Raw genomic sequence first — 23,696 nt, 5'->3', positions numbered from 1 at the left:
CTTCACCCCCATGCTGTTCTTGAAGCTCCAGTGACTTCTGACGGCACGATTTCATGGGACGCAGCAGACTGCAAAACATAGGCCGCAGTCCAGCTATGGTGGTTTAAGGAGACTTCTTCCTCGGCTACCACTACTACTTTAAGTGGCTTTCAAGCACAGTGCTTCATGACAACAGTGGTAAAGTCACCCTTGTGGTGGTTTCAGTGATGTTATCCATTTATTCATAGATGCTTAAACAGCTTTTATGTTACAGCAACAATTCTGTGGTCATTCACCACACGGATGTCCCAGCCCCTTCACAAATCTGCTAAGGTGACACAACTCTTATTACAATGGCTTATTATTCCCTGGAACACCGAGAAAAGCAATTGGATGCAGCTATTTCGTTTCAGGCTACAGTCTTCTGCACACTGACTTAGGATTAAGTCCAACTGTGTTCATGGGTCAAAGCCCAGTAAACAGCCCTGATCTTTTCTCCTCAGTCATTTAGAAAAAGGAAAACTGGCAGTGTAATAAACAATACAAATTCACAAATGTACACATATCATGCCATCAGTGCAACATCAATGTAATACAAAGCCCGAATGCACTTTTCCCTTGTCTCCATACAATGCTGGAGCCGGACATTTATTGTTGCTTTATGATTTTATTGCAAGCTGCTTTGAAAAGAGGGCTCAGTGGGTTGAATGCCAGGGGAGCAAATAAATAAATCAGAAACATGACAATTTCTGATATGCCCGACATCTTCACACTAAACTCTCCTAATTTTTCAGATTTCTTTGAGGTGGTGCTGAGCTGAGATGTTAAGGTGCCCCACCAGAAACTGTAGCTGCCCCGTAAACTCAAAATTTTCAAATGCAGGCATGAACATGGCATCAGAAGGGTAGAAACTTTCCATCCTTATGACTGGGGCTAGTTATCTAATTCTTGAAGTCCTCCCAGAAGGAGCTATGGAAAATGTCACTCAAAGAAGCATCAGCATCCATTTAAATTGTTAACTCCCCATTAAAGGACAGTAGGGAAAAAAATAAGTTGAGCAAGGATTCTCATCTTTCACCTTTGGGTGGTGCTGTACACCAAAATGTTTTAGAATAAAAACAGGAAACATGCAGGCTCTAATACACTGTTAGTGGTCTTTCATCTCCAAAGAAACCTGGTTGATCTGAAACAAACCGCAGGAGGTTTTTTCTTAAAGCCATGATAATAGCAGGAACTTGAGAAGGAGATGGCAAAATCTGCTGCTAATGGGTGTACAAGAAGTTAGCCCACACTCATTTCCTTTTTCAGCTGATGGTGTGCTAATCTATCAAGATTTCTTTCCAAACAGAGGATTCAATTTCTCCACTGAGGGCAACAACTTGAGAGTAAGTACTGCAGAAGAAATTAAATACAACCATCAATAAATCGGGCATTTGGCATTTCTTAAGTAGTATGCGATCACAATTCAAGTATGCAGAATAGTTATGTCCCTCCAGTTGAAAATATCTTTTCAATTTAAGAACTTCCGTTCTAAAAGCTCTGGATTTCAAGGGCTTGGCTTAGTTTATTTAACAAGAGGGTTTTTTATCCAAGGACTACTGAAAGCTTTTTCTGTCATAGCTGTTGCTACTATGCGTCTCCTCACACAATAAAATTGGCCAAACCCAAGTTCCCGAAACTAGAACTAGGAGCTTTCTTATTGTCCTCGTAATGTTTTCATGGAGACCTATAAGCTCTGACTAGCTGTTCGGTGCCTTTGTACAGACTGAACTTTCACTAGTAAAAGCAGACATCTCACAATCAGCTAACCAAGGTCAACGTGCCTCCACTTGAAAATTACAGAGAGGTTTGCATACACAGTGGACAAAACATTAGAGACAAATATTAGTCAAAGTCAACTGGAGAAAGTGCCGAGTGCCTGAGAGATGTTGAGGCGTCCAATCAAAAGGGTCACTGTTTGGTGGGGTTGCAAAAGCCGCTGTGACATGAGCAGCAGCAGACCCTCTCCCCCAGTTTTCCCCACTGAGGACCAAATTAGATATGACGGCATCCTTATGGCTGCCCCAAGGAGAGTATCACCATTTTAAGGTCATTTTAAAATGCTGCAGGGGCCTGATCCTGATCTGACCTGCAGTGCAGTACACAGGGGTGCTCTTGCCCTTTCTCTCACGCTTTATCAAGTGACAACACAGCTGCCCCTCTGCAGCTGTTTCAGCAACTGAAAAGGTGCATGGTGCAGAAACAAGAGCGCTGCACTGTGGGCCCAAACAGGATCAGGCCCTTGCAGTATTTTTAAACGACTTTACAATGGCAGCAGTGTCTTCGCAGTAGCCACAAGGACACCACTGCATCTAGCATGACCCTGATAAGCAATATCTTCTCTTAGACTGAGGCCTGTAATACAGCAAGTTTTACCTTATTTTATACAAGAGAATGTCGTTGTGCATTTCCTTCCAAGCGAACTTAAAAAATTGTTGCTAAAAGGTCCACTTCGGGATGAGCACGATAAACCTCTAAAGCCCTGTCAACCACAAAACAGCACCTTGCAGAAACATGGGATAGTTCCCAAATCCATTTTTCTTTCCCTTTCTCTGGAAGTTAATACTACTTGCTAAAACCTTCACATTCCATAAATATGCTCCAAATAGGCTGCATGCTTTTGAAAAGAAGGCCCTCAATTTGTAGAGGGCCTTCTCTTACTTTTACCATCTTTATGTACTGCTCACTCATGAACCTGGGCAGTCGAAGGGATAATGCCCTTACAGTGTACTCCTAAACAGAGTTTTCTAAATCCACTGAAGTCCACGGGCTTATAAAGGTATAACTCTGCTTAGGACTGCACTGCAAAGCACACAAATGCATCATGGGTCACCAACACGCACCCCATTGCAGTTTTGTAGCACTCTACAAGTTTATATACTTAGCGTGCTCATGCTCCTTCACATCCATGCAAACCAGAACCTATCTGCTCCAAGCTCTTACGATAAGGAGAGTGAAGCAGGTTACTACAGAAAGATGCCGAGCAATGTTGTTTCCTTGCCTTCGTTCAGGTTTCAGAGAACAAGTTACCGGTATAGCACTCTGCCAAACACAACAGGACTTTCAACTTCAGCCCAAACTCCAATGAGTAGCAAGATTACAATAATTGGAATGAGGTGCCCTATTCCTCTGAACCTTAGATAGCCTTCAGGGCTTCATGTGCTAAAGAGCACTTGGATTCTGATAAGCTCCGTTTTCATTTAAGCAAACAAACCAAGTCCCCACCCCTTATCATTGTCTGGGAGGGATTATTGACTTGAGGGAGGAAGGCCCAACGCTTCCTTTTCCCCTCGTCCCTTCCCCCCTCCCCCCACAGTACTAACATCTCAAAAACCCGAGTGAAGCAAGTGGACCAGATTTGTGGCTTTGGTTCTCTTCCTTATTTTTAGAAAAGTGACAATTGCTATGAACACACCGAACATTTATGCTGCCTGTTTAAAGACTGCCCCAAAGGACTGTGGTGTCTGCTTCCAGGTCTAACCCAATAAAGCCAAGGCCATTTGAAAGGACTGCAATTCAGCTTTAGTTCCTTAGTCCATCGTCATTTCTGAAACTAGACATTTTATATCGCTGTAGGTTTCTCAGTTTCCTGTGCTAGAGTTTCACCATGTTTCCAAGTTTTTTCGGGGGGAAAAGAGCCACCAGAGCCATTCAGCGCTGCAGTTATCTTTACAATTATGCTTTTTAATGCATAAGAGAGAACTTTGTTTTAAACTAAATATCATTAACAGTGTTTTGCTTGTCAAGGGCTAGATCCAAATCTGTAACTTTGTCCCTGGGACAAGGGAATAAACTGCAGAATATTCAACATTTAACTATTTTCATTAACATAACACAAATCCACATCTGACCTGTGACCACAACCCTGTTCTGTAAAGGATAAACAAGAAGTGGTACTGGGAGTGCAGACAGCTAGGCAGACTCCTGCCTGGATACAGGTGGAGGTACTTTTGTGCCATTTACCCCCTTCATGTTGTCCAGAAAGGCTAGAAAGCCACCACACACTACAGCAGTAAATCTGGATGAAGAAACATCACAACTATAGCCAGAACAGGGCTGGGGCTGCCAGAACACAGGCTCTCTCTCTCTCTTTTTTTCCAAAGGGAAGAACAGACCAAAATGGAGCTGACCCAGGGTAAATGCAAACACAACACGTGGATGGAAAGGATGCCAGATTTCCTGTGGGTGCTACCTGAGAGGCAATGTTTGGGCCAGAATCAGAGTAAGAGACAACAGCGGTGTGAACAAGAGGTTCTTTAGGAACACACCTATCCCTCCATATTCCCACTATGGTTTACTGAGTGGAAACTACAGATTTCTGCGGGCAGCTGCAAGAACCCAAGATAAGCCTCTGTGAAATACCCTGGGGAAGGACAAGATGCACCCAGCATTCACATGCTCATGTATTCTTGCAGTGCGGCGTCTAATGGAAGTTTCAATTCTAAAAGGAATTACCAGATTCCAAAGGCATGCCCCCCCAACCAGTCCTGCCCCTCCCACACCCAGAGAGACAGAAAAGGCACCAAGAGATCGTTGGTGGCTCGGATGCTGGATGCTCATGCTCCCAGGTGAGGTGTGGGGGGGAAGAGTCTTTTGTCGATTTCTAGAGCTTTACATATTGGTGCTCATTCGGGACTGGCTGTTCGCTGGAGTGAGTTCACCTTGGCTTCCTTCTCTAGGAGGAGACTGCAACAAAAGAAACAGATCAGAGGCCCAGTGAGCAATATGCTGGGGTGATGCCCTCTCTGCCAATCTACAGGTGGCTGTGGCAGCAGGCAAATGGAAGAAATCCCTAGAGAGCCAGGCTAGAGGAACGGATGTGCAACCATGTTCACCCAACCCCATCAGAATAATCAGGGACGAGATGAACATTTCCTGCTCTCTGCTGCAGAAATGCAAGATTAGAGCGTTAAGACATCGTTTTATCTGCTGAAAAATGTGGGGGATTAATGAATAGCTGACACACCGCTCACTTTTCTTCAGCTCCAAGAATCTGTAAACTACCATAAACCTGGAAGATGTGTCAGCCCAGAAGGAGAGGGCAGTACCAGTAACTCTTTCTGCAGCAGTCTTTGCTCCCGGGGCAAATCTGCCAGTTGACTCTGCTGTGCTTGGTCTTAAGCAGTGCAGCTGTTGTGGGGGCTGCTGCTTTAGTTATTTGCAATATTTGTTTTAAACTATCATATATCACACTATCAACACACTAAAGGGCTCAGGACAGCATACAAAGCTATTCCCTCCTCTAGATTGTTCTTACAACAATCCTGTGGGCTAGTTTAGGTTGAGATGAGAGTTGCTGGCTTCATGACGGAGTGGAGATTTGAACCTGGTCTCCTCGGTCACATTCCAACTTTTTAATCACTGTACCACCCTGGCTCTCCAAAGTGACTTCCAAAGTGGCTTGAAATAAAGCTATATTGAGTGATTAACCATTTCTTATAAAGAAGCAGCATTAATCCTAAATGTCTATTAAGTAAAGCAATTCAGAACATGGGAGAAGTGTGGCTTTCACACGGCATCTACTGACTTGCTCACAATGCTCTTCACAACAAACTAATGTCCCACAGCAATAACCAGGGGTCATTTCGTAGAAAAAGAGCTGCAGGGACTCATTAGCATAACTCATTAGCATATGCCATGCCCCTTGCCATCACCGAAAGTGTGTCATTAGCATACCTGATTTGCATATGCCCCACCCCCTGACATCACCTATCCTGGCTGTTTTGGACCCAATCCTGGCCACTCAGGGCCGGAATTGGGCCCAAAATGGCAAAAAGGGGCTGAAAATGGCTGAAAAGGGGCCCAAAATGGTCAGAACTGGGCCACTGTTGAGTAGGAGAGCAATCTACCACCCATCAGAGGCCCGATTCTGGCCATTTTGGGACCAATCTTGGCTGTTTTGGGCCCGCTCCCGGCCATTTTGGGCCCAATCCAGGCCGAAACGGGCCTAAAATGGCTGAAAATCAGGTGGGTGTCTTTTGACACCCACCTGACATGTGACCTCTTTGGAGAACTACCGGAACCGCGTTCCCCCTCAAAATGAGCCCTGGCAATAACTATATACCAAGCTTCTCTAAATCCACACCCTATTGCATTGTTTACTGAACATTCCTGCCATCGATCACCTTCACTTACACTGTGTACTTTGCTTTGAATCTCAGTGAAAAAGGCAAACTATAAATAACACACAAATAAATAAATATGTAAAAGCAGCCAACTCGTTTTCCAAATTCACAGGCAGGGACTCTGCTGACCTTCACGTGGATCTGGTTGCGTAGGACAGCTGCTCGCAGGATCATCGCTTTGGCGCGGCGCTGAAATTCCTTCCCCATCAGCAAGGACTTTTCAAAGGTGGTGCTTCGCTGATCAACATCTCGTGCATATAAAATCTACCAAAAGAAAAAGTTGGCTGAGATCTCCAGAGGCTGAGCTTCTGAACGTGCTCCTAATCCCATTTGGAAAAGTAGCCGCCTTATTAGCCGATGTTAATGTGCCAACAATTCACTGGAAGGCAGGGCACAAAGGAAGGAAAAGGGCACTGTGGAGGGCCTTTGGACAAGAGAAAACGTATTTCCAGTGGAGCTGGAACAGTAGGAAACGGTATAAGGAGGGCTCATGGCAGCTGTAGGGTCAAAACCCAAAAAATTACTTGGGCAGCTCTTCCAGTAACCCATACAACTTACGCCTCCTGCAAAACTTTCTTTCCTTTCCTGCTGCTTAGAAATGCTACACTAGACTCTCTTATACTATACCCATCCCTGTCAAAATATATTACGTTTCTGTGCCATAATTGGGATTTCAAGAGCCCGGCATGGATCCACCCGAGCATTTCCGCAGTGTTTTAGAGAGCCGCAGGAGGGAGAAGGCGAGACAGTCATCCTCCACAAGCAGAAATCCTTCTGTCTGCGGAAATGCTTCAGTAGCTCAGTGATGCAGAGTTTATTTTTATATAGCGTAAAATAGCATAGTGCAGCGTACAGCACCATGGAGAAAAGGCAGGCCAAGTACCGACTGCTTAATAAGTTTTCGGCAAGAGTCGGAACGAAGTACGTGTACTCACCTTGCTGTGAGAGTCTATTCTGGCATTAATCAGCCCTTCCAGGATCAGCTGCGTGAGCTCATCTTCCAGAGCTGCCACTGTGGTGTTGAAAGCAGTGGCCATCTTGCGCATGTCTGCTGACACATAGGGGCTGAAATACTGCAGAAAAAAGTGAGAAAGCTTCCATCAGTTGGTCCATCCATCACCGAAGTCAGTGAGAGGCAGAGAATACCATTCCCTGGAATGTCAGAGAGAAGCTACAAGGATGTAATTACCTGAATGAGGGCTCGATTTCGGATCTGTGTGTAAAGTGTTCTCACGTGAGGTGCCAGGTACATATCCAGTAGCAGGTTGTCCTGTACAAAGTAAGAACAATACTAAATAATGATACAGGGAAGATTTCACTCAGAAAGCTCTCTCCAGCCTTCCAGCTATGCCTCATGACTCAATTACCCCTGTACTGTATAAACATGGTTTTTCTTTGTATGCAAAGTCATTCTTGTGTTACACTCAACACATACACAGAGATGAATACCTGATTCAAAGACCACATTTATCCAGATATTGATCCTTTGTTTTATTTTTAAAATGAACGTGCATGGCTTTTTTGTATAACGCATGTATACCATATCTCTGCAGATGCTACATTTCATCTCCTAACAAAATGCTACAGAACATTCATTTAAATTTTTTATACCCCACTTTGTATAATTTTATATATATATATTTGTATATATATATATATTTATACCCCACTTTGTATATATAAATATATACAAGGCATCTTACAACACTGTCCATTAAAACAGAAAAAAATCAACCGTCTAAAACAGTAAAACCATTAACAGACAAAAGCAGAAAAAGTACTTCGATTATAAAACAGCAGTCATAAAACAGTCTAATAAACAGCAGGTAAATACAAAACTCTCATGCAGACCAAGTATCAGACCAGTAAAACTGCCAGCAATCAGTTCGGGCTAGGGCATAAAAATGACCTGTTAAAACTCTATAGGGCAATCATTAAAAAGCTGAATAAGAAAAATCTTCATTGGGCAACAAGCAAGTCTTTGTGGGGAGTGAGTTCCACAGTCCTGGCACCACAACGAAAAAGTACCCTTCTCTGATTTCTACCTACTTTGCTGCTGTCAGTCGGATTGCGTAGAACAGGGCTGATGAAGGTCTTAGCTGACAGGCACATACACTATAGGAAAAGATGGGCCTTTGGATATCCTAGTTTAAGACCATGTCGGGCTTTCACCAGAGCTATGAATTGTGCTTGGAAGCAAACTGATAGCCAGTGCAGATCTTTTAAGATTGGCATAATGTGGATTTCTGCACCTTGTGCCACTGAGCAACCTTGGTGCTACATTTTGAACCACTTGAAGCTTCCAAACAATCTGCACAGGCAGAACTATTCAGAACATATACAACACTATTTTGCTTTTGTGAGCTCTGGCTCACAAAAGCTCATACCCTACCACAAATGTTTATTAGTCTTATAGGTGCTACTGGACTCTTAATCTTTTCTATTTATTTATTTGTTTGTTTGTTTGATTTTTAACCCGCCCTCCCCGCAAGCAGGCTCAGGGCGACGTACAACACTGATTAAAATACAACTTAAAATCAATTATAAAAACAGATACTGTACCCCTTTCGAGGCAACCAGCGGGAGTGGGCTCTCCATACCCCTTGTAGAGGGAGACCAGTGGAAGGCTCAGCAATGATGGGCTAAAATTAGCGTCCACCATATGCCTGGCAGAACATCTCTGTCTTACAGGCCCGCCTAAATGATACAAGATCCTGGCAGGCCCGAGTGTCCTCAGACAGAGAGTTCCACCAGGTTGGGGCCAGGACCGAAAAGGCCCTGGCCCTGGTATAGGCCAGCCGAGCCTGCTACAGACAGACTTACACGGTTACCCATCTTGATGTAGTATTAAGTAGGGCACTGTCTCTCCCACCAATATTATGAAGAGGCAAGTGATCTCAACAAAAGGGCTAAAGGGAATTTTTGATGGAGAGGCAGGCAGGCAGAGGAGAAACTCATTTATAGGACTGAAAATACAATTTCAACCAGCAAGGATGGCCACATGCGCAAACAGCCTCCTTTCCCTAAAACCGGAAACAGCATACAACTGTTCCCCCCTCTTCCTCTCACCACTTAGTCACAGAAAAGATCTCTTTACACACGTACATACATGCAACCTTTCTCTTTGCCCCTTCAGGCAGCAGCCTTCCACAAACCACTGCCATCCGCTAAACTCACAGTGATTTCAATATATGCAAACAGCTTCCTTGTTCAGCCATGCATTTCTGCTTCTTTGCTCATTACATAGATGGAGAACTCAGACCTCTAGAACGCACCTTCATCTCATCCAGCATCTTGAGACATGAGGCATATTTGGATTCGTAGAACTTGAAGATGATGTCACGCACCTGCGGTTCCAGCTCCAAGAAGAGTTTGAAGGAACTGCAGAGACAGCAACGGTTAGAGGCTGGAGTCATCCGTCTCCCACTCTCTCTTCTAGCGGCTAAGGCTGCTCCCCATTGGAAGAGTGCCAGAAGATGGGCACTCTGTATGGGGACTGGGCACAAAGATGTCTGGAACAGAAAGAGTCAGTAGGCCCAGCTGAATCCTAGATGTGGGCCTCTGGTAGTGGGGAAGCCATTTAAGCTCATCAGCAAGCACGCTGACTGGAAACACCTCTCCAGGATCTTAGGCAGAGAAGGACCTTTTCTGCTACTCGGGATCCTTTGAACAGAAGATTGCCTGGCACAGAACCTGGCACTTTCGGAATGCAAAGCAGCAGCTCTCTACTATTAAAGCAGAGCCCTTGCCCAGGCTGAAATCGGGAGTACAGGAATGATGTGGGGGAGCTGCTTGAGCCCTTCCCCTCCTGCCATTTGTTTGCTCAAAATCACACTCGCACTTCTACAGCAGCTGAGGAGGCAACAGTGGCAATGAAACAGCTGAAGGGCACTTTTGAGAGTGAGAGGCAAGGCACAGGTGGAAAAGGGAACAGACATTAAACACAACTGCCCTGTTCTTTATCATTTTAATGTAAGAGGACTTTACCAACTTGTTCTCATTCGATGGTTGTTGTGGGTTTTCCGGGCTGTATTGCCGTGGTCTTGGCATTGTAGTTCCTGACGTTTCGCCAGCAGCTGTGGCTGGCATCTTCAGAGGTGTAGCACCAAAAGACAGCTCTGTCTTTTGGTGCTACACCTCTGAAGATGCCAGCCACAGCTGCTGGCGAAACGTCAGGAACTACAATGCCAAGACCACGGCAATACAGCCCGGAAAACCCACAACAACCATCGTTCTCCGGCCATGAAAGCCTTCGACAATACATTGTTCTCATTCATCTTCAGCCACTATCACTGCGTTACACAGTGATATTAAGGTCCAGATAGAGTCATTCACCCATGGCTCATTTACTAAACTATAGTAGCATTTGAGTCCACGACTTCCAGGGAGCCAAGTGGCTGCAAAAGGCTAAGAGCGATTCATGCTGGAGAGGACTCTGCTTCAGCTGGTTTGTGTTGTGCTCCGGGAGGAGCTATGCCCCACACTCCACTCACCTACTGGAGATGACATTGCGTTGCAATTCTTGACGGTCAAAGGTAGCTAGTGCACACAGGCCACCATACACAGCTACATTGCTAGGAGACAGCAGCTAGAGAAAGGGAGGAGAAATAATATTTTCATGTACAGCTAACAGCTGTAAGGAAGAAAGAGACCGGCTGCTACTTCAAGATATTAAACCCAACAAAGTGCTAGTCCTTAAGGAAGATTATAGCTGTTTCTTAACTTACACCCAACTTAAGGCCATAACTGGACTCTCACCCAGAAATCTCCTCCAAACCAACCCCACAAAGCCCCCTATTCACAGCTCCTGCTCGTCCTTACCTCAGGGAAGTCACAGTGATCAAATGAGGCCAAGAGGAAGCACTTTGCTGCCTGTTTGTATTTTCGGGCAGCTAGCTCAGCCAAGCCTAGGAAGCAAACCCAGATGAATTTTTTGTTCAAGAAGACTATGGAGCCTTTCCACTACATATTTACAGTTCTAGGGAAGAAGGTATTAAAATACAGAGGCTTTACTTGGGTCTCTTTGTATAGGAAATTGGTGGGACAGGAAAGAAGTTATGGTGCCAGTATGTGGCACGATGTACACACAGCAAGTATGCCTTGTACAGGCTTCAAGCAAATCAATGCCAAGTATTCCCAAATCAGTTGAAAACTCTTCCTACCTTGTCAAAAGAAAGAAAGAAAGAAAGAAAGAAAGAAAGAAAGAAAGAAAGAAAGAAAGAAAGAAAGAAAGAAAGAAAGAAAGAAAGAAAGAAAGAAAGAAAGAAAGAAAGAAAGAAAGAAAGAAAAGTCAACATTGGGGACAAGCTCCCTATCCACAAAGTATACATCTCACTCACTCACCTGCGGCACACTTCAATTTGGTGAGGATTGCCTGTGTCTGACTGTCACGTTCTCCTCGTTGCTGGCAGGTGGGAAGAGGTAAAGAATCAGCAAATGAGTGGCAGGCTTTTAGCTAGTTATTCCCATTAAGATTGCCCGAAGAAATCCTTCTGTTGTGCAACCATCTTGGCCTTCAGCAAGGCTCAAGAAATGTATCTGGAAAGGCAGATGGGTACCTCCAGGGCTCAGACAGAGAACGTGGACACAACGCTTAGCCAAGGAAGACAAAAAGAAACCCAGGACTCTATACTTCATCATGGGGGGTACTTCTAAACCTGATCAGTACCTCAAAATTCAATCACTAGGTCACCTTGACAATCCTCCCCCTCACAATATAGGCAAGAGCAGAGTTTTTTAGAGGAACTTTCAGATAGGACCAAATAAACTCGCCCGGAGTCAAACAAGGAGACTGTGGCAGTCTCGTGATATTAATCCAGATTACCAGATGAAATAAAGGCATGACCCTGCCAGTATCAAAAAGGGCTTCGGATTATATTCGTGTTGTAAAAAAGCAAACTACCTCTGCAATTTCTGGCGTAGACTCTGCCTTGCTCACGTAGCTCAGGACATGGGACCAATTCTGAAGGTAAACACTGACCTGCAAGGAAACAAGAAGAAATACCACAACGTTGCAAGCTGAGCTCAGGGAGAGAACAAAAAGCTCAAGCTGTGTTCCTGTGAACAGGGAGACTTCTTTAGAGGACAACCCAAGCCGGCAGTTATCAAACCACATGGGTTCCACAGGACTTGAAGAGTTAATAGTCTATACGTTTCAAGTGGGAGAGGGAAGATAAAAGGGGAGATATATTTTATGATTTATAGATGAGTTCTGCGTTCCCTTTGTAAAGGGCCACAGACATGCTGTACCTTGATAACATTGAGGCACATGTTAATAACATGCTTTGCGCTGGTACAATAATCACGGGCTCGCGAATAACATTTGAGGGCGTTGCTGAGGTCTCCACAGTCGAGGTAATGATCACCCAAATCATCATGGCCCCTCCTAAAAAGAAGGGACATGGCACAACAGCAAAAACCAATAAGGATATATAGATATATATAAACTTTTTAAAAAAGCCTTCACTCAACCCTGATAAAAGTCTAGCTGCCAGAAGGGCTTTTTTCAGGGAAAAGAGGTGGTGGAACTCAGTGGGTCGCCCTCGGAGAAAATGGTCACATGGCTGGTGGCCCCGCCCTCTGATCTCCAGACAGAGTTTAGACTGCCCTCCGCGTTGCCAAGCGGCGCGGAGGTCAATCTGAACTCCCCTCTGTCTGGAGATCAGGGGGCGGGGCCACCAGCCATGTGACCATTTTCAAGAGGTTCCGGAACTCCGTTCCACCGCATTCCAGCTGAAAAAAAGCCCTGGCTGCCAGACATCATGCTATAGGGAAAGAAAACCCTTCTTCAGGTTTTATAGGTTCTAACATCATGAACATTTTGCACAGGTTTTGACTAGTTGCAGAAATTATGCTTGATGTCCCACAATTCCATATTAGGACCCAGCAGCTATCTCGAGGGATACATCATTCACTGTCTTTGTGCACTACAGCCTCCAGCTCTACTTTTCCTTCTACACATTTGAATAATGCTACTTCTGAGAAGATCCTGAAAACAGAGAAAGTTTATATAATTTAATTAACACAATATATTCTGGCTGAAGAATCTGGACTGAGCACATGTGGGAAGAAGTTTGGGCAGGCATTTCACACATACAAGACAGCTCTGGGAATGATTCTGGGGAAACAGGTGCATGAAAGGCCTTCTGTCTGAATAAATTGTCAATGCAACATTTACACACAGATATCCTGGTGAGCTCCATATTTCTGGAACAGATCTACCTCACTGGATTAGATACCAGCAAACTTTTTGAAAGAGGCATCCCAGATGTACACCCATAAAATGATTCCCAGAGACACTTCTTGGATAAAAAAAGATTATTCTGGAACGGATGTAAAATTCTTTATTGCCGAATCAGGATATTCTTTGTTTTAGATGATCCCTGTGCGTATCACCTGATGCTTTCCTTGATTGAATTCCCTTTATAGTTCTTTAGATCTGTATCCAGCTTTTCCAGCTTAAGAAGAGCTTTTTTGCGTGTTGCCTCAACCCAAGCTGTGTCTAGAGGTGGCGGTTCTATCCCTCCGTCCGGGACAGCATCAGGTGTGTTCTGGAGCTCTCTGCAAAAAAAAGGTAGTGAGTGAGTATAGGCAATATAGTCAACTGTCACCTACATACAATAAACAACAAGAATGGTAAAACACTGGGGGTTTTTCTGTTATTTTATTCAGGTTTTAGTTCTTGTACTATAGTTTTATTTTTTAGGTCCCCTAGCCCAAGGAAGACAGGCTGTGCACAGAGCTCATTGTATAGGTCTTAGGTAGCAGAGTTTTACTTGTTTACAGCCACCCCACTCATCTGCTGTAGTACAGTGGTTAAGTGGTTCAGCTGCGAATCAGCACTCTACTGGTTCGAATCCTACTCCTGCCATGAGCTCAGTAGGTGGCCTTGGGTCAGCCACTCCTCTCAGCCCCAGTTCCCCAGCTGTATTGTGGGGATAATAACAACACTAACAATCACCACTCTCGGTGATGCACTAATCTGTCTAGAAAAGCAGTATATAAGTGCAGTTATTATTGTTGTTGCTGCTGCTGTTTTAAGTTACTCATCTACAGCAACAGACTTCCTGCCAAAGACATTAACCCAGGTCTGATGCCTTCCAACAAGCCCAGATGCTAACTCTGTCCTTATAACCCCTCAAGCAACACTACTTCAGGACCTAATAATGCCAGCCATGCTCTCAGGAGCTCATTAAACTGTCCTTCCTCCAGTGTGATATATGCTATCATTTATCCAACATCTGTCTGCTGCCTACATAGGACAAATTGGTTGTTCTTCTATGCAAAAGAAAAAATGGACACGTATTCAAGGACAAAACATTTTTTAAAAAATGTGGAAGAATAGCTTAATACTAAGTAGTCTATGCTGTTGTAAATGATCACTGTGCTTATTTTGTATACTTTTATTGCTTACATAGAAATACCACAACCTGTACCTTCTACATTTTACAGCCTTCTAACCATTGCTCGTAATTCCCTCCTCTGTATATATCCATCTATTGAGATTTCACATGATGCATCTGACAACATGGGCTCTAGCCCACAAAAGCAGTGATTCGGAAAACCTGTTAGCCTTTAAACATGTCACAAGACTCCTTTTGTTTTGGCCATTATGGATATTCTCATTAACTAAAGATTCTCTCCTGAGTCTCTCCTTCGTATTAGTACCTTGTGGCTTCAGCCAGTTTCCGATGAATTTCTTCATAAACGTCAACGTTGAATGTTCTTTGGACAAATGACAGAGCCATCTTGAGGGCTTCCACGCGCAGCTGTGGGCAGTGGTCAGCAATGAACTGCAGTCGCTCGATTCTCATCAGGCCGCTGTAGCTCGCTGCGTACTGCTCCAGATCCTGCCAGCCCCAACAGGAAGAAGAGAGAGAATTCATGCTAGCACCTCAAATATCAACTGGATCACTTTTTCAGTTGGCCAAATGGAGGAACAATGTGATTCTAGGACCAGGGCTGGGGAGGGAGAGATGACTGCCTCACCATTTGTGCCCCAGGGGACAGGTAGAAGTCATTCCTTCCAGTGTGGAACATTATGTCCCTTTATGACTCAGATTTATCACTCTCTCATCATTTGGCTTGTTCTATTTGTACAGTCACAATCTGCGCATCAACGCCGTCTCTTTATTGTTGGGTCCAATACAAAGAAAAAGACAGTAACTGGTCTGCTCTGTTTTATGAACAGTTTTTATGCTGTATGTGTTTAATGGCTTTTTAAAAACACTGCTTGAGATTTATGCTGTGGTTTTTAATTGTAAGACACCTTCAGCAGGACTCTGAAGAGGCAACATGAAAATACTCTAAATAAGTAAACTGAAGGCAATTTGGTTCAATTTACAATTTAGGATGTAGTGGTTTCCCACCTACAAGCAGGTGAAGAACAGAAATCTGCAGCATTGGGAAATCATGAGAATTCATGGCAGTCTTGGCCTTGGAGACAGAAGGAAAACTATACCACAACCATATCCTCAAAGAAAGTGGTTCAGAGAGGGAAGAGCAGAATATGGTCCTCTCCTACCCTGAGAACAGAATTATGAAAATGTTTTCATTTCAGAATAGGAAGTTCTGTACATGGAGCTCATTGTATGGACATAGTCAGCCAGTTCCTCAAGATGCTGAAAAAAGACCAAGTTGGAAAACCAACTGACTCTCCCTTCCCCACTCACAGAAGGCAATATGGCAAAGCCATCACATTTCAATAACAATTAAGGAAAAATAAGAGCACCATTCCACTACTCTTAGAGCAGGGCAAAAGACAGGCATGGAATTAGAAAACTGGATGTTTGTAATCCCATTACATATTCTTTCTTTTTCTTTTCCAATATAATAACCTTACATAACATAATCATAATGTTATTTAACACTAATACTAACCTTATTTACAACACTAGTGAAGGGTACTAAACAATACATGATGATTAATAAAATACAAAATCAATATATTTCTTTGGTAAGGAAATATCCACCGAAGTATAAGTATAATAAAAAAATGGAAACAATTTTTCCAAATAGCTTGACTGATATGTTGGGTTATCCATTATTGCTATTTGTGAAGAAATTTTATCAATTACAACCAAATCCCAAACCTTATGAAGCTATTGTTTCATTGAGGGTATCTTTTCAGACTTTCAGTATTGGGCTAACAAATTTGGCTGCTACCTGCAATAATGAGATAAGATCTCTTCTAACGGCTGGTATGGATGAACTATTCCACAAATTGAATAATACAGGCATTTTGAGATTTGATATCCTGTAATTTTTTCCACTATATCAAGCACCTTATCCCAAAAGATCCGGATTTTTTGGCTAGACCACCAACAATGTACAAACGTTCCCACCAGCCCACAGCCCTTCCAACACCTGGGGTCCCTGTTTGATTTGTAATAAAATAATTTCAAAGGAGTTAAATACCATCTTGAATTCAATGTAAAGGCTTGTCACTTAATATTTAACTCTTCAGAAGAATGGAGATTTGAGGACCATATTGAATCCTGTTGATTTCCGTTTATTGTTATGCTGCAGTCCTTTTGCCATGCCTTCTGTTGTGTTGTCATTAGCGACCACTGTTTATTGTTTATAAAGAATAGTAATTTTTTTCCTTTGGTGCCAGGATTATTTTTTAGCAGGGATTCAAACGGGGTACATTTTTCAGACTGGCAGAGGCTAAGACATCTCCAGCTCTCAGTTCGTATCTCACCTCTGCCATAAATTCACTAAGTGGCCTTAGACAAGCCACCCTCTCTCAGCCTCAACCCCCTTTCTACAATAAAGAGGACAAAGGAAAACACATAAACATCCCACAGGATTTTTGTAAAGTTTACAGGATAACGTAAACCACTATGAATTCTCAACAGTGCTCTATATGTGATAAACAGTGCTATTTTAAAAATAGGGTATGGTTGAAATGCTGGTGTCTATGAATAGTAAAAGTAGTGTACGATTGGGTCGCAAGTGACTCATGGCAAACCCATGAAGTTCCACCTCAAGTTGCCATTGTCTTTCTCTGCATAGCAGCCCCAGTCTTCCTTGGTGGTTTCCCGTCCACGAACCAACCAAATGCTTTAGCTTCTGAGTGTTGATGAGATCGGGCTAGTCTGGGCTATCAAGGCTGCTACTACGTATGAACAGGGTTGTACAAAACATACTTCTTTTTTCAAGTTATTCCCTTAATTGTATTTATTTATTCCCATAGATGTCGATACAAAACACATTTCTGGCCGCAGCTTTTTCTTCTCACCCAGATGGGATGAGTTGCTCAGGAATTGTACCCCTCACCCAGAGGATTCTTTCCTGACAGATCTCAGACAGGTAGGAGAACAGGTCCCCGTTTTACAGGCAATTAAATTCCTGCTTGAAAAATGGGCAAAGGGAGGCATCTGACAATCCATTGAAGCTGACAGTAGGCACAAATCATAAATAATAAAGGGACCCTTGTCTATGACCTCTCCCATACACATTTTAAGCTGGGGAGAGCGTCTGTGTATTTTTTTTATTATTAAAGACAGTGCAGAACAACAGCCAGATCAGAATATTTTCACATTTGTTTTTGCCTATTGATTTTTCAGATTAGCTAGAAGAACAATAAACAATAACAGATCGTTTTCAGTTTGGTTTTGGATTAGTTAATGCACAAATGCACATCCCTAATCATAAAGAAAAGAAAAACTGTGGACTGCATCTGCTGAAAAATGGTCAGACATCGGATTGGATGAAAGGTGGTCAGATCACTGGACTAAGACCAGGGAGACCTGGGTACAAATCACCACTCAGTCATAAAGCTCAGTTTGGGCAAGTCACTCAGTTTAGCCTACTGTACAGGGTTGTCGTGAGATTAAAATGGAGGAGAATAACATACACAGATCGGAGTTCCTTAGAGGAAAGGTTGGATAAAAATTTAATAGATCAAAAATAAGAAAAAAGTAAACCCAGAAGTAATCTAAGGCAAATTAATGGAATATCATTTCTTCATTTGGTTCAGCACCCATAAGACCCGTTTTCTGGCAATATCCCACACTTGCCCCCCATATTGTATTATACCAATTCCTGACAAATATTTTCACAGCTCCGATAGAAAAGATTTACAAACAAAATATAACATACAAGTTAATTGTAAACGTTTGGCAAATGCTCTAAACAAAACCATACCTGTGCTAGACAAAGAATGAATATCAGTTTGCAGCAGATAATTCTATACAGCCTAGCTATGACTCGTCTCTGCTGTTTTTACCCTCTAGTACATACCAGAGTTGGGTTCTCGACCACATAGTTGATATCAGGTGCATTTTGCTGATCTTCTTGTGGGTCTACATCAATCTGCATGGGCTCTACCGCACCCTGCAACAGCAATATATGTGTAAAACAGCGCCAAAGAGGATTCTTCCCAACCCTATGACAAAGATCTTCCTGCATCAGTAGATATGACTTGGCTACCATTTCAGGTACTACTCTTTCACATCTCTTTCTAACAATGCTCTTAGTGGCTTTTCAGGGTGAAGCATGGGGGCTTTGATGATGGTATATGAAGCTACTTCTGAGCCAGAACACTGGCCCATGTAAATCATTATTGTCTACTGAAAGGCTGTAGATCTGCAAAGCTCAGGCATGAGGAAAGTCTTTTCTAACATCTGAACACTTTCACCAGGAGATGCTGTTGTTTGGACCTGGAAATGTTTGTATACAGAGGATGTGCTCTAGCACTGAACCACAGCCCCCTCCCCCTCACTCTTCTGAACAGGCAGATCCAAAAAGACAATTGGTCACACTTTACCAATAAGACCTGGGATTATTAATTTTCATGAAGTCACAGCCTAATGACATGCCTGTGCCCAAGAATTAAGGTCACATGGAAGACTTTTATGTTTGGGGTAGAAATAAAATGTAGAATGGGGGGGAGGGTAAGAGCTTCCCTCCTTTTTTCACAGTGCATTTACCCAAGTCCACTTGTACTCAGAGCAAGAATCAATATGTTAAAAAATTCACATTTGGTAAAATCCAGTTAGCTGAAAGCCTCATTCAAATCCCTACCTCAGCCACACACATGCTCACAGGCTTAATATGGCTCCCAAAAGCTAGTCTAAAAGAGAAGGATGCTTTGGTTTGTCATGTGTTCAGAGAAAGCTGTGTCATAATTCCACAGAACACAACTCTGCATGCTCCTGCCTTCCAAACAGCATACACAAAAGCAAGCAGCAAGGGAGAGCTGTTGGTCAACTTTAAAGATCAAAGCTGTTTGGAAAAGCATCGAGAAAAACCAAATAAATTTACACTACCGCTTTGTCAACGAGGGGAGGATCACCGATTCAATTAAATATCTTGAAAGTTTACAAGTGAGTCGTGATACGGATAGGCAGGAAAATATGTCTTCTACTGTAAAACCCTGTCTGGTGATTGATGCGGGACACGAGTGAGACCCATAAGACCTGGCCAGCATCCTGCACAAACTAAAAGACAAATTATACACTGCATTTAAGTATGTGCAATTAATTCTGAGAGTTCTTTTGTTTTAAATTAAAAGTAGCAGTGGAAGGTTGTAGTAATCTTACACTGAAGAGCGGGAGGGATGTATAACTCTTTACCTGCCAGCTGTATTCCTATTCAAAAGTACTCCCTCCCCTTACTGCTCCAGGTGCATGTCTGCAGCGGGTGTTATGCACCTGAAATTCTGTGGAAGGATGCAGTTTGGGAAGCAATTTTCAGAGGGAAAACAACAGAAAAGGGATTAATCACCTCTCCACATCACCTTCATTTAAAACTACAGATTCTCAAGGTTATTTATTAAAAAAAGAAACCATCAGGGGTACAACACGCAATTTGCACCACAATATCAAAACCCTAAAACATCAGCCAGAATCCTCCACAAAACTGAACAGAGCTTGTTTGGATGTCAAAAGGGTTTCCTGAAGGACAGAAATATATATATTTTAAAAACCCACTCTACAAAAATTGCACTTTTTATATCCTATCAGCCACAGTAGTAACAAACCATGAAAATTAAGATACACATATCAGTACAGTAATGGTGCTAAAGCTATTAGGTTCCTTAATTTCAATTTACTTTTTAGGTACCCTTGTAGTTTTAGAGAATACTAAAATGCATGGGAAGCAGGACAGCTGGGGATTTAATGATGATGAAAAGACTGCCTGAACCTTTCAATGTTTTACTACTCTCTCCATAGCACTCAAGTCCAACCATTCTGTTCTTCCCACTGATACCTTACCAGAGATTGCAGGGAGGGATTCTTCTGATGTTCATGCAAAATAAAGTTTAGCTAACTTGTCTGATTTTGCATGTTTCAGAGACCGCCTTATACTGAATCAGAATATTGCTCCATCCAGCCGACTATTGCTGACCTTAACTGGCAGCTGCTCTCTAAGATCTCAGTCAAGGGTCTATCTCAACTCTGCTGTCCGAGATCCATTTAACTAGAGACAGGAGGAACTAAACCTGGGATTATCTGCATGTATTCTACCACTAATCTATCACCTCTCCCTAAAATATAATACAGTATTTCAAAAGGGTTTCAGATGGAATTTTAGTACCTTCTTATTAATGAACAAGTCTGGTGTTAGAACACAGAATTATTCATCTTCAACTTGTGCAAAAGATTGCAGCGGGAGCACTCTTGTAATTTAACATATAAGGAAATGTCCTGATAGGTCACTGCCCAGGAGCAAGCCCCCAAAACTCTGTCAGTGACTCAGGAGACAGTTGGCTTAGACCCTTCAATGGAAATGATTATTGGTGTCAGCTCACGAACTGGCTCTTCTCACAGTGCTGCCAGTTTGTGGGAGGAAGCAATGCGTGAGTCAATACTCATTGGTGGCACTGTTAAGGTGAGTGGCTCTACAGTGCTAGCTTCTAGGAACACTGGGGCCACTTTGCTTGACTTGCTCCAGGGCCATTTTAATGTCTCAGTACAACCCATTCCTTCCCTTCACCCCTACCTTGGTCTATCATCCTCTAGTCTGTCCACGATTACAGTGCCGCAAACGTTTTAACAAGTCATTTAGCCATGACACGCAAAATCCTTTATTACTGGAAACAGATGAACCCAAGAAATATGCCTTAAGGCTAGTGAAACTCAAGCCATTCTCACTCAGTCACCCAGAGCGCTTTCTCCTTTGAGATACCTCATAGAGCAGGGTACAGGCTGATAAGCTGGCACTCAGGCTGAAGTCTCCAGATGTACCTGGGAGGAAGAGGTCTGACCTACTGCTGCGGGGGGTGCAGAACAGATCTGTCACTGATGATGAAGCTGAGCTTGGGACTGAACTATCCCTCATCCTGTCCTGACTCTCTGCACCCCCTTGCCCTGACACAGAGCTTGCCGGCTGCTAAAGGAAAGAAAGGTAGTTAATACCTGGGCAGTTATAGACAATATCACTCACACTGGGGCTAGAGTAACATACTCTGGCTATCTCATGCTTTCATTGCAGGCCTTCATTCCTTCCACATTTAGGATACTGTCAATGAAAGAATGGCAACAATTCTAAGACACCATAGACTTTCATTCAACGCCTACTAATTACGATAAATAGATCAGATAAATTCCATGAATGCTCTGTTGGGTAGCATCTGCAGTCAGTTTCTTTCATGGTATTGAAGGTAAGTACAGAGCATCTCTAAGAGAAGGGAGATGGAATATGGCACAGAACTGATGGAGGAACCTTTACAAAGGTTAAAACTAGGAAACTGAAAAGCTCAAGCAGAACATACTCTACACTATGTCCTAACCTTGACTAACCCCCCAGTTCCACAGATGCTGTCAGTTGTTTAGTACTATAAGGGATATCATGAACTAGCCCATCACAGTGTTTAGTAAGGGGGGGGGATGAATTATATGGAAATATAGGCTGAGTCTCAATCTGGCAAATTCAGTCTGAAATGCCAGCCTCAGTGGAAACAGCAGCACGTACTAGAGGAAAGACGCACACATTTCTTCCCAATGTATATTATAAATATTTTGTTTCAACACCCTATGAGAGCATTGTACAGTTACAGCACCATCATAGGCAAAGACCTATGATTTTCTGAGTCAGAAAAGAAAAGGAGTAACCCCTTAGGCTGAGCTTGGGAAACTGTTGCGTGCAATCCTAACAAGAGTTATACCAATCTAAGCCCACTGAAATCAATGGGCTTAGACTGAAGTAACTCTGTTTAGGATTGCACTGTATACTTTAAAGCACCAACCTAAGCAAAGTTACACTCTTCTAAACTTATTAAAAACAATGGGCCAGAAGAGTGCAATTCTGTTTCAGATGGCAGAGTCATTCATTTATTTCTCTATGAAGATACTGAATCACAAATACCATAACTATAACACTGAAGGATTGTCCCATATTTCAGATACCATGTCTTTTTCGATTTTGTTCTTGATCTGAATACTCCCCTGGGATAGATGTTCAGCTGGGGCACAAAATAGCCAGTTTGCTAAGAAAAATAACAGAATACTGTCCAATTATTCCAACCTTTCAAATGCAGCACCTATTTTTTCATTATGTTGACCTATTGGCAAGTACAAAATGTGTTCATGACACTGGAGCAGCATGTCATGCCCTAGTGATCAGACAACTCCCCATGATTCAAATAATACTATGGTCTCATTGGAGGCCCTGTTATCATGGTGCATGTGGGCAAGGGAGTGGTTGGCTTTTTTTTTTAAGCTAGAAAAAAAAACCCTTCCCACATCTGCTTCTTCAGCTTCTACTATACCACACAATTTCAGGGAAAAAAAGATTTGTCCATCTCAGAATTCTACATAAAATTCTACATCTAAAGCATCTAAATTAGATGTGTCCTCTCTTCTTCAGTAAGTTATATATTTCAGAGTCAGTGGTCATAAGTGTGGCTTATGCACTTGCACCACAGGAAACACATCATGTTACAGCATTGATGCCAACCATTCCGGGGGGGAGGGGTCACCCTAACAACGTCTACCGAAAAAAAAGGGCTCCAAATCCAAGAGTCAGGGGAATGAGGCTCAGAGCCAACGGCATGAGACTGCCGGACAAGATGAGGGGCCTCTCCGTTGCCAAGGAAGCTCCCTCTAGCTGTAGCCGTAGAAAAGAGCAAGAGTCCAGTAGCACCTATAAGACTAACAACATTTGTGGTAGGGAATGAGCTTTCATGAGCCACAGCTCACTTCTTCAGATACAGCTAGAACGTGAGTCCATCTGTCCATCTTGACCTATCGGCAGCTGCAGCCGAGCGTCTCTGCCCGGACCCTGGCAACAGGCCCGGCCTGCTCTGGAGCCCGCTTCTCTTCGCCCCTCTCCCCCTGCCCCTTGCCTAGAGAGCCAGGCAGCCTGCCAGCCTGCCTGACACACACGCTCAAAGAGCGCGAGCCTCGGCGCTCACCCGAGCGGGCCCAGCGGGGCCCACCGGCACCCACCCCCCTCAGTCCTCCACCCAACCGGCCTCACACGCCCCCCTCGATGAAACCCCGAACCCGCCCCCCAAAAAACTTCCTCGATACCTGTAAATTAAAGACTTGAACGGGTAGCGGCATATTGACCCTCGCACCTTACACTTCCGGGTCACTAACCCTT

The 23,696-nt window shown here is 43.3% G+C and overlaps 1 protein-coding gene across 2 annotated transcripts; it reads right to left on the bottom strand.

Annotated features, from left to right (window-relative positions):
* Window positions 1-23,683, bottom strand: GPS1 (G protein pathway suppressor 1). Of its 2 annotated transcripts, none has more exons than XM_054976891.1 (14): window positions 23,624-23,683; window positions 18,390-18,482; window positions 14,811-14,992; window positions 13,539-13,703; window positions 12,393-12,528; window positions 12,046-12,123; window positions 11,487-11,547; window positions 10,965-11,050; window positions 10,637-10,731; window positions 9,419-9,524; window positions 7,333-7,413; window positions 7,079-7,216; window positions 6,273-6,407; window positions 1-4,704 (listed from the first exon to the last, which is right to left on the bottom strand). In XM_054976891.1, exons 1-14 carry the CDS (start codon window positions 23,654-23,656, stop codon window positions 4,630-4,632), a joined length of 1,464 nt encoding a protein of 487 aa, XP_054832866.1. In that variant the 5' UTR covers window positions 23,657-23,683; the 3' UTR covers window positions 1-4,629. The 2 variants fall into 2 exon arrangements, with proteins under 2 accessions (XP_054832866.1, XP_054832865.1); XM_054976890.1 differs by lacking the exon at window positions 23,624-23,683 and adding an exon at window positions 21,279-21,564.
* Between the last annotated feature and the right edge of the window lie 13 nt (window positions 23,684-23,696).

Source organism: Eublepharis macularius, chromosome 4 (assembly GCF_028583425.1).
Source record: "Eublepharis macularius isolate TG4126 chromosome 4, MPM_Emac_v1.0, whole genome shotgun sequence".
NCBI lineage: Eukaryota > Metazoa > Chordata > Lepidosauria > Squamata > Eublepharidae > Eublepharis > Eublepharis macularius.
The sequence above is the reverse complement of the archived record's forward strand: the minus strand, read 5'-3'. Positions and strand labels throughout refer to the sequence as shown.

Coding starts and splice junctions, on each gene's coding strand:
- GPS1 (XM_054976890.1), bottom strand. CDS start 21,431: ATGAGGGATAGTTCAGTCCCAAGCTCAGCTTCATCATCAGTGACAGAT. Junction 10,732..10,964: donor ATCACTGTGACTTCCCTGAG/GTAAGGACGAGC, acceptor CCCTTTCTCTAG/CTGCTGTCTCCTAGCAATGT. Junction 9,525..10,636: donor CGCAATGTCATCTCCAGTAG/GTGAGTGGAGTG, acceptor CTGTCTCTGCAG/TTCCTTCAAACTCTTCTTGG.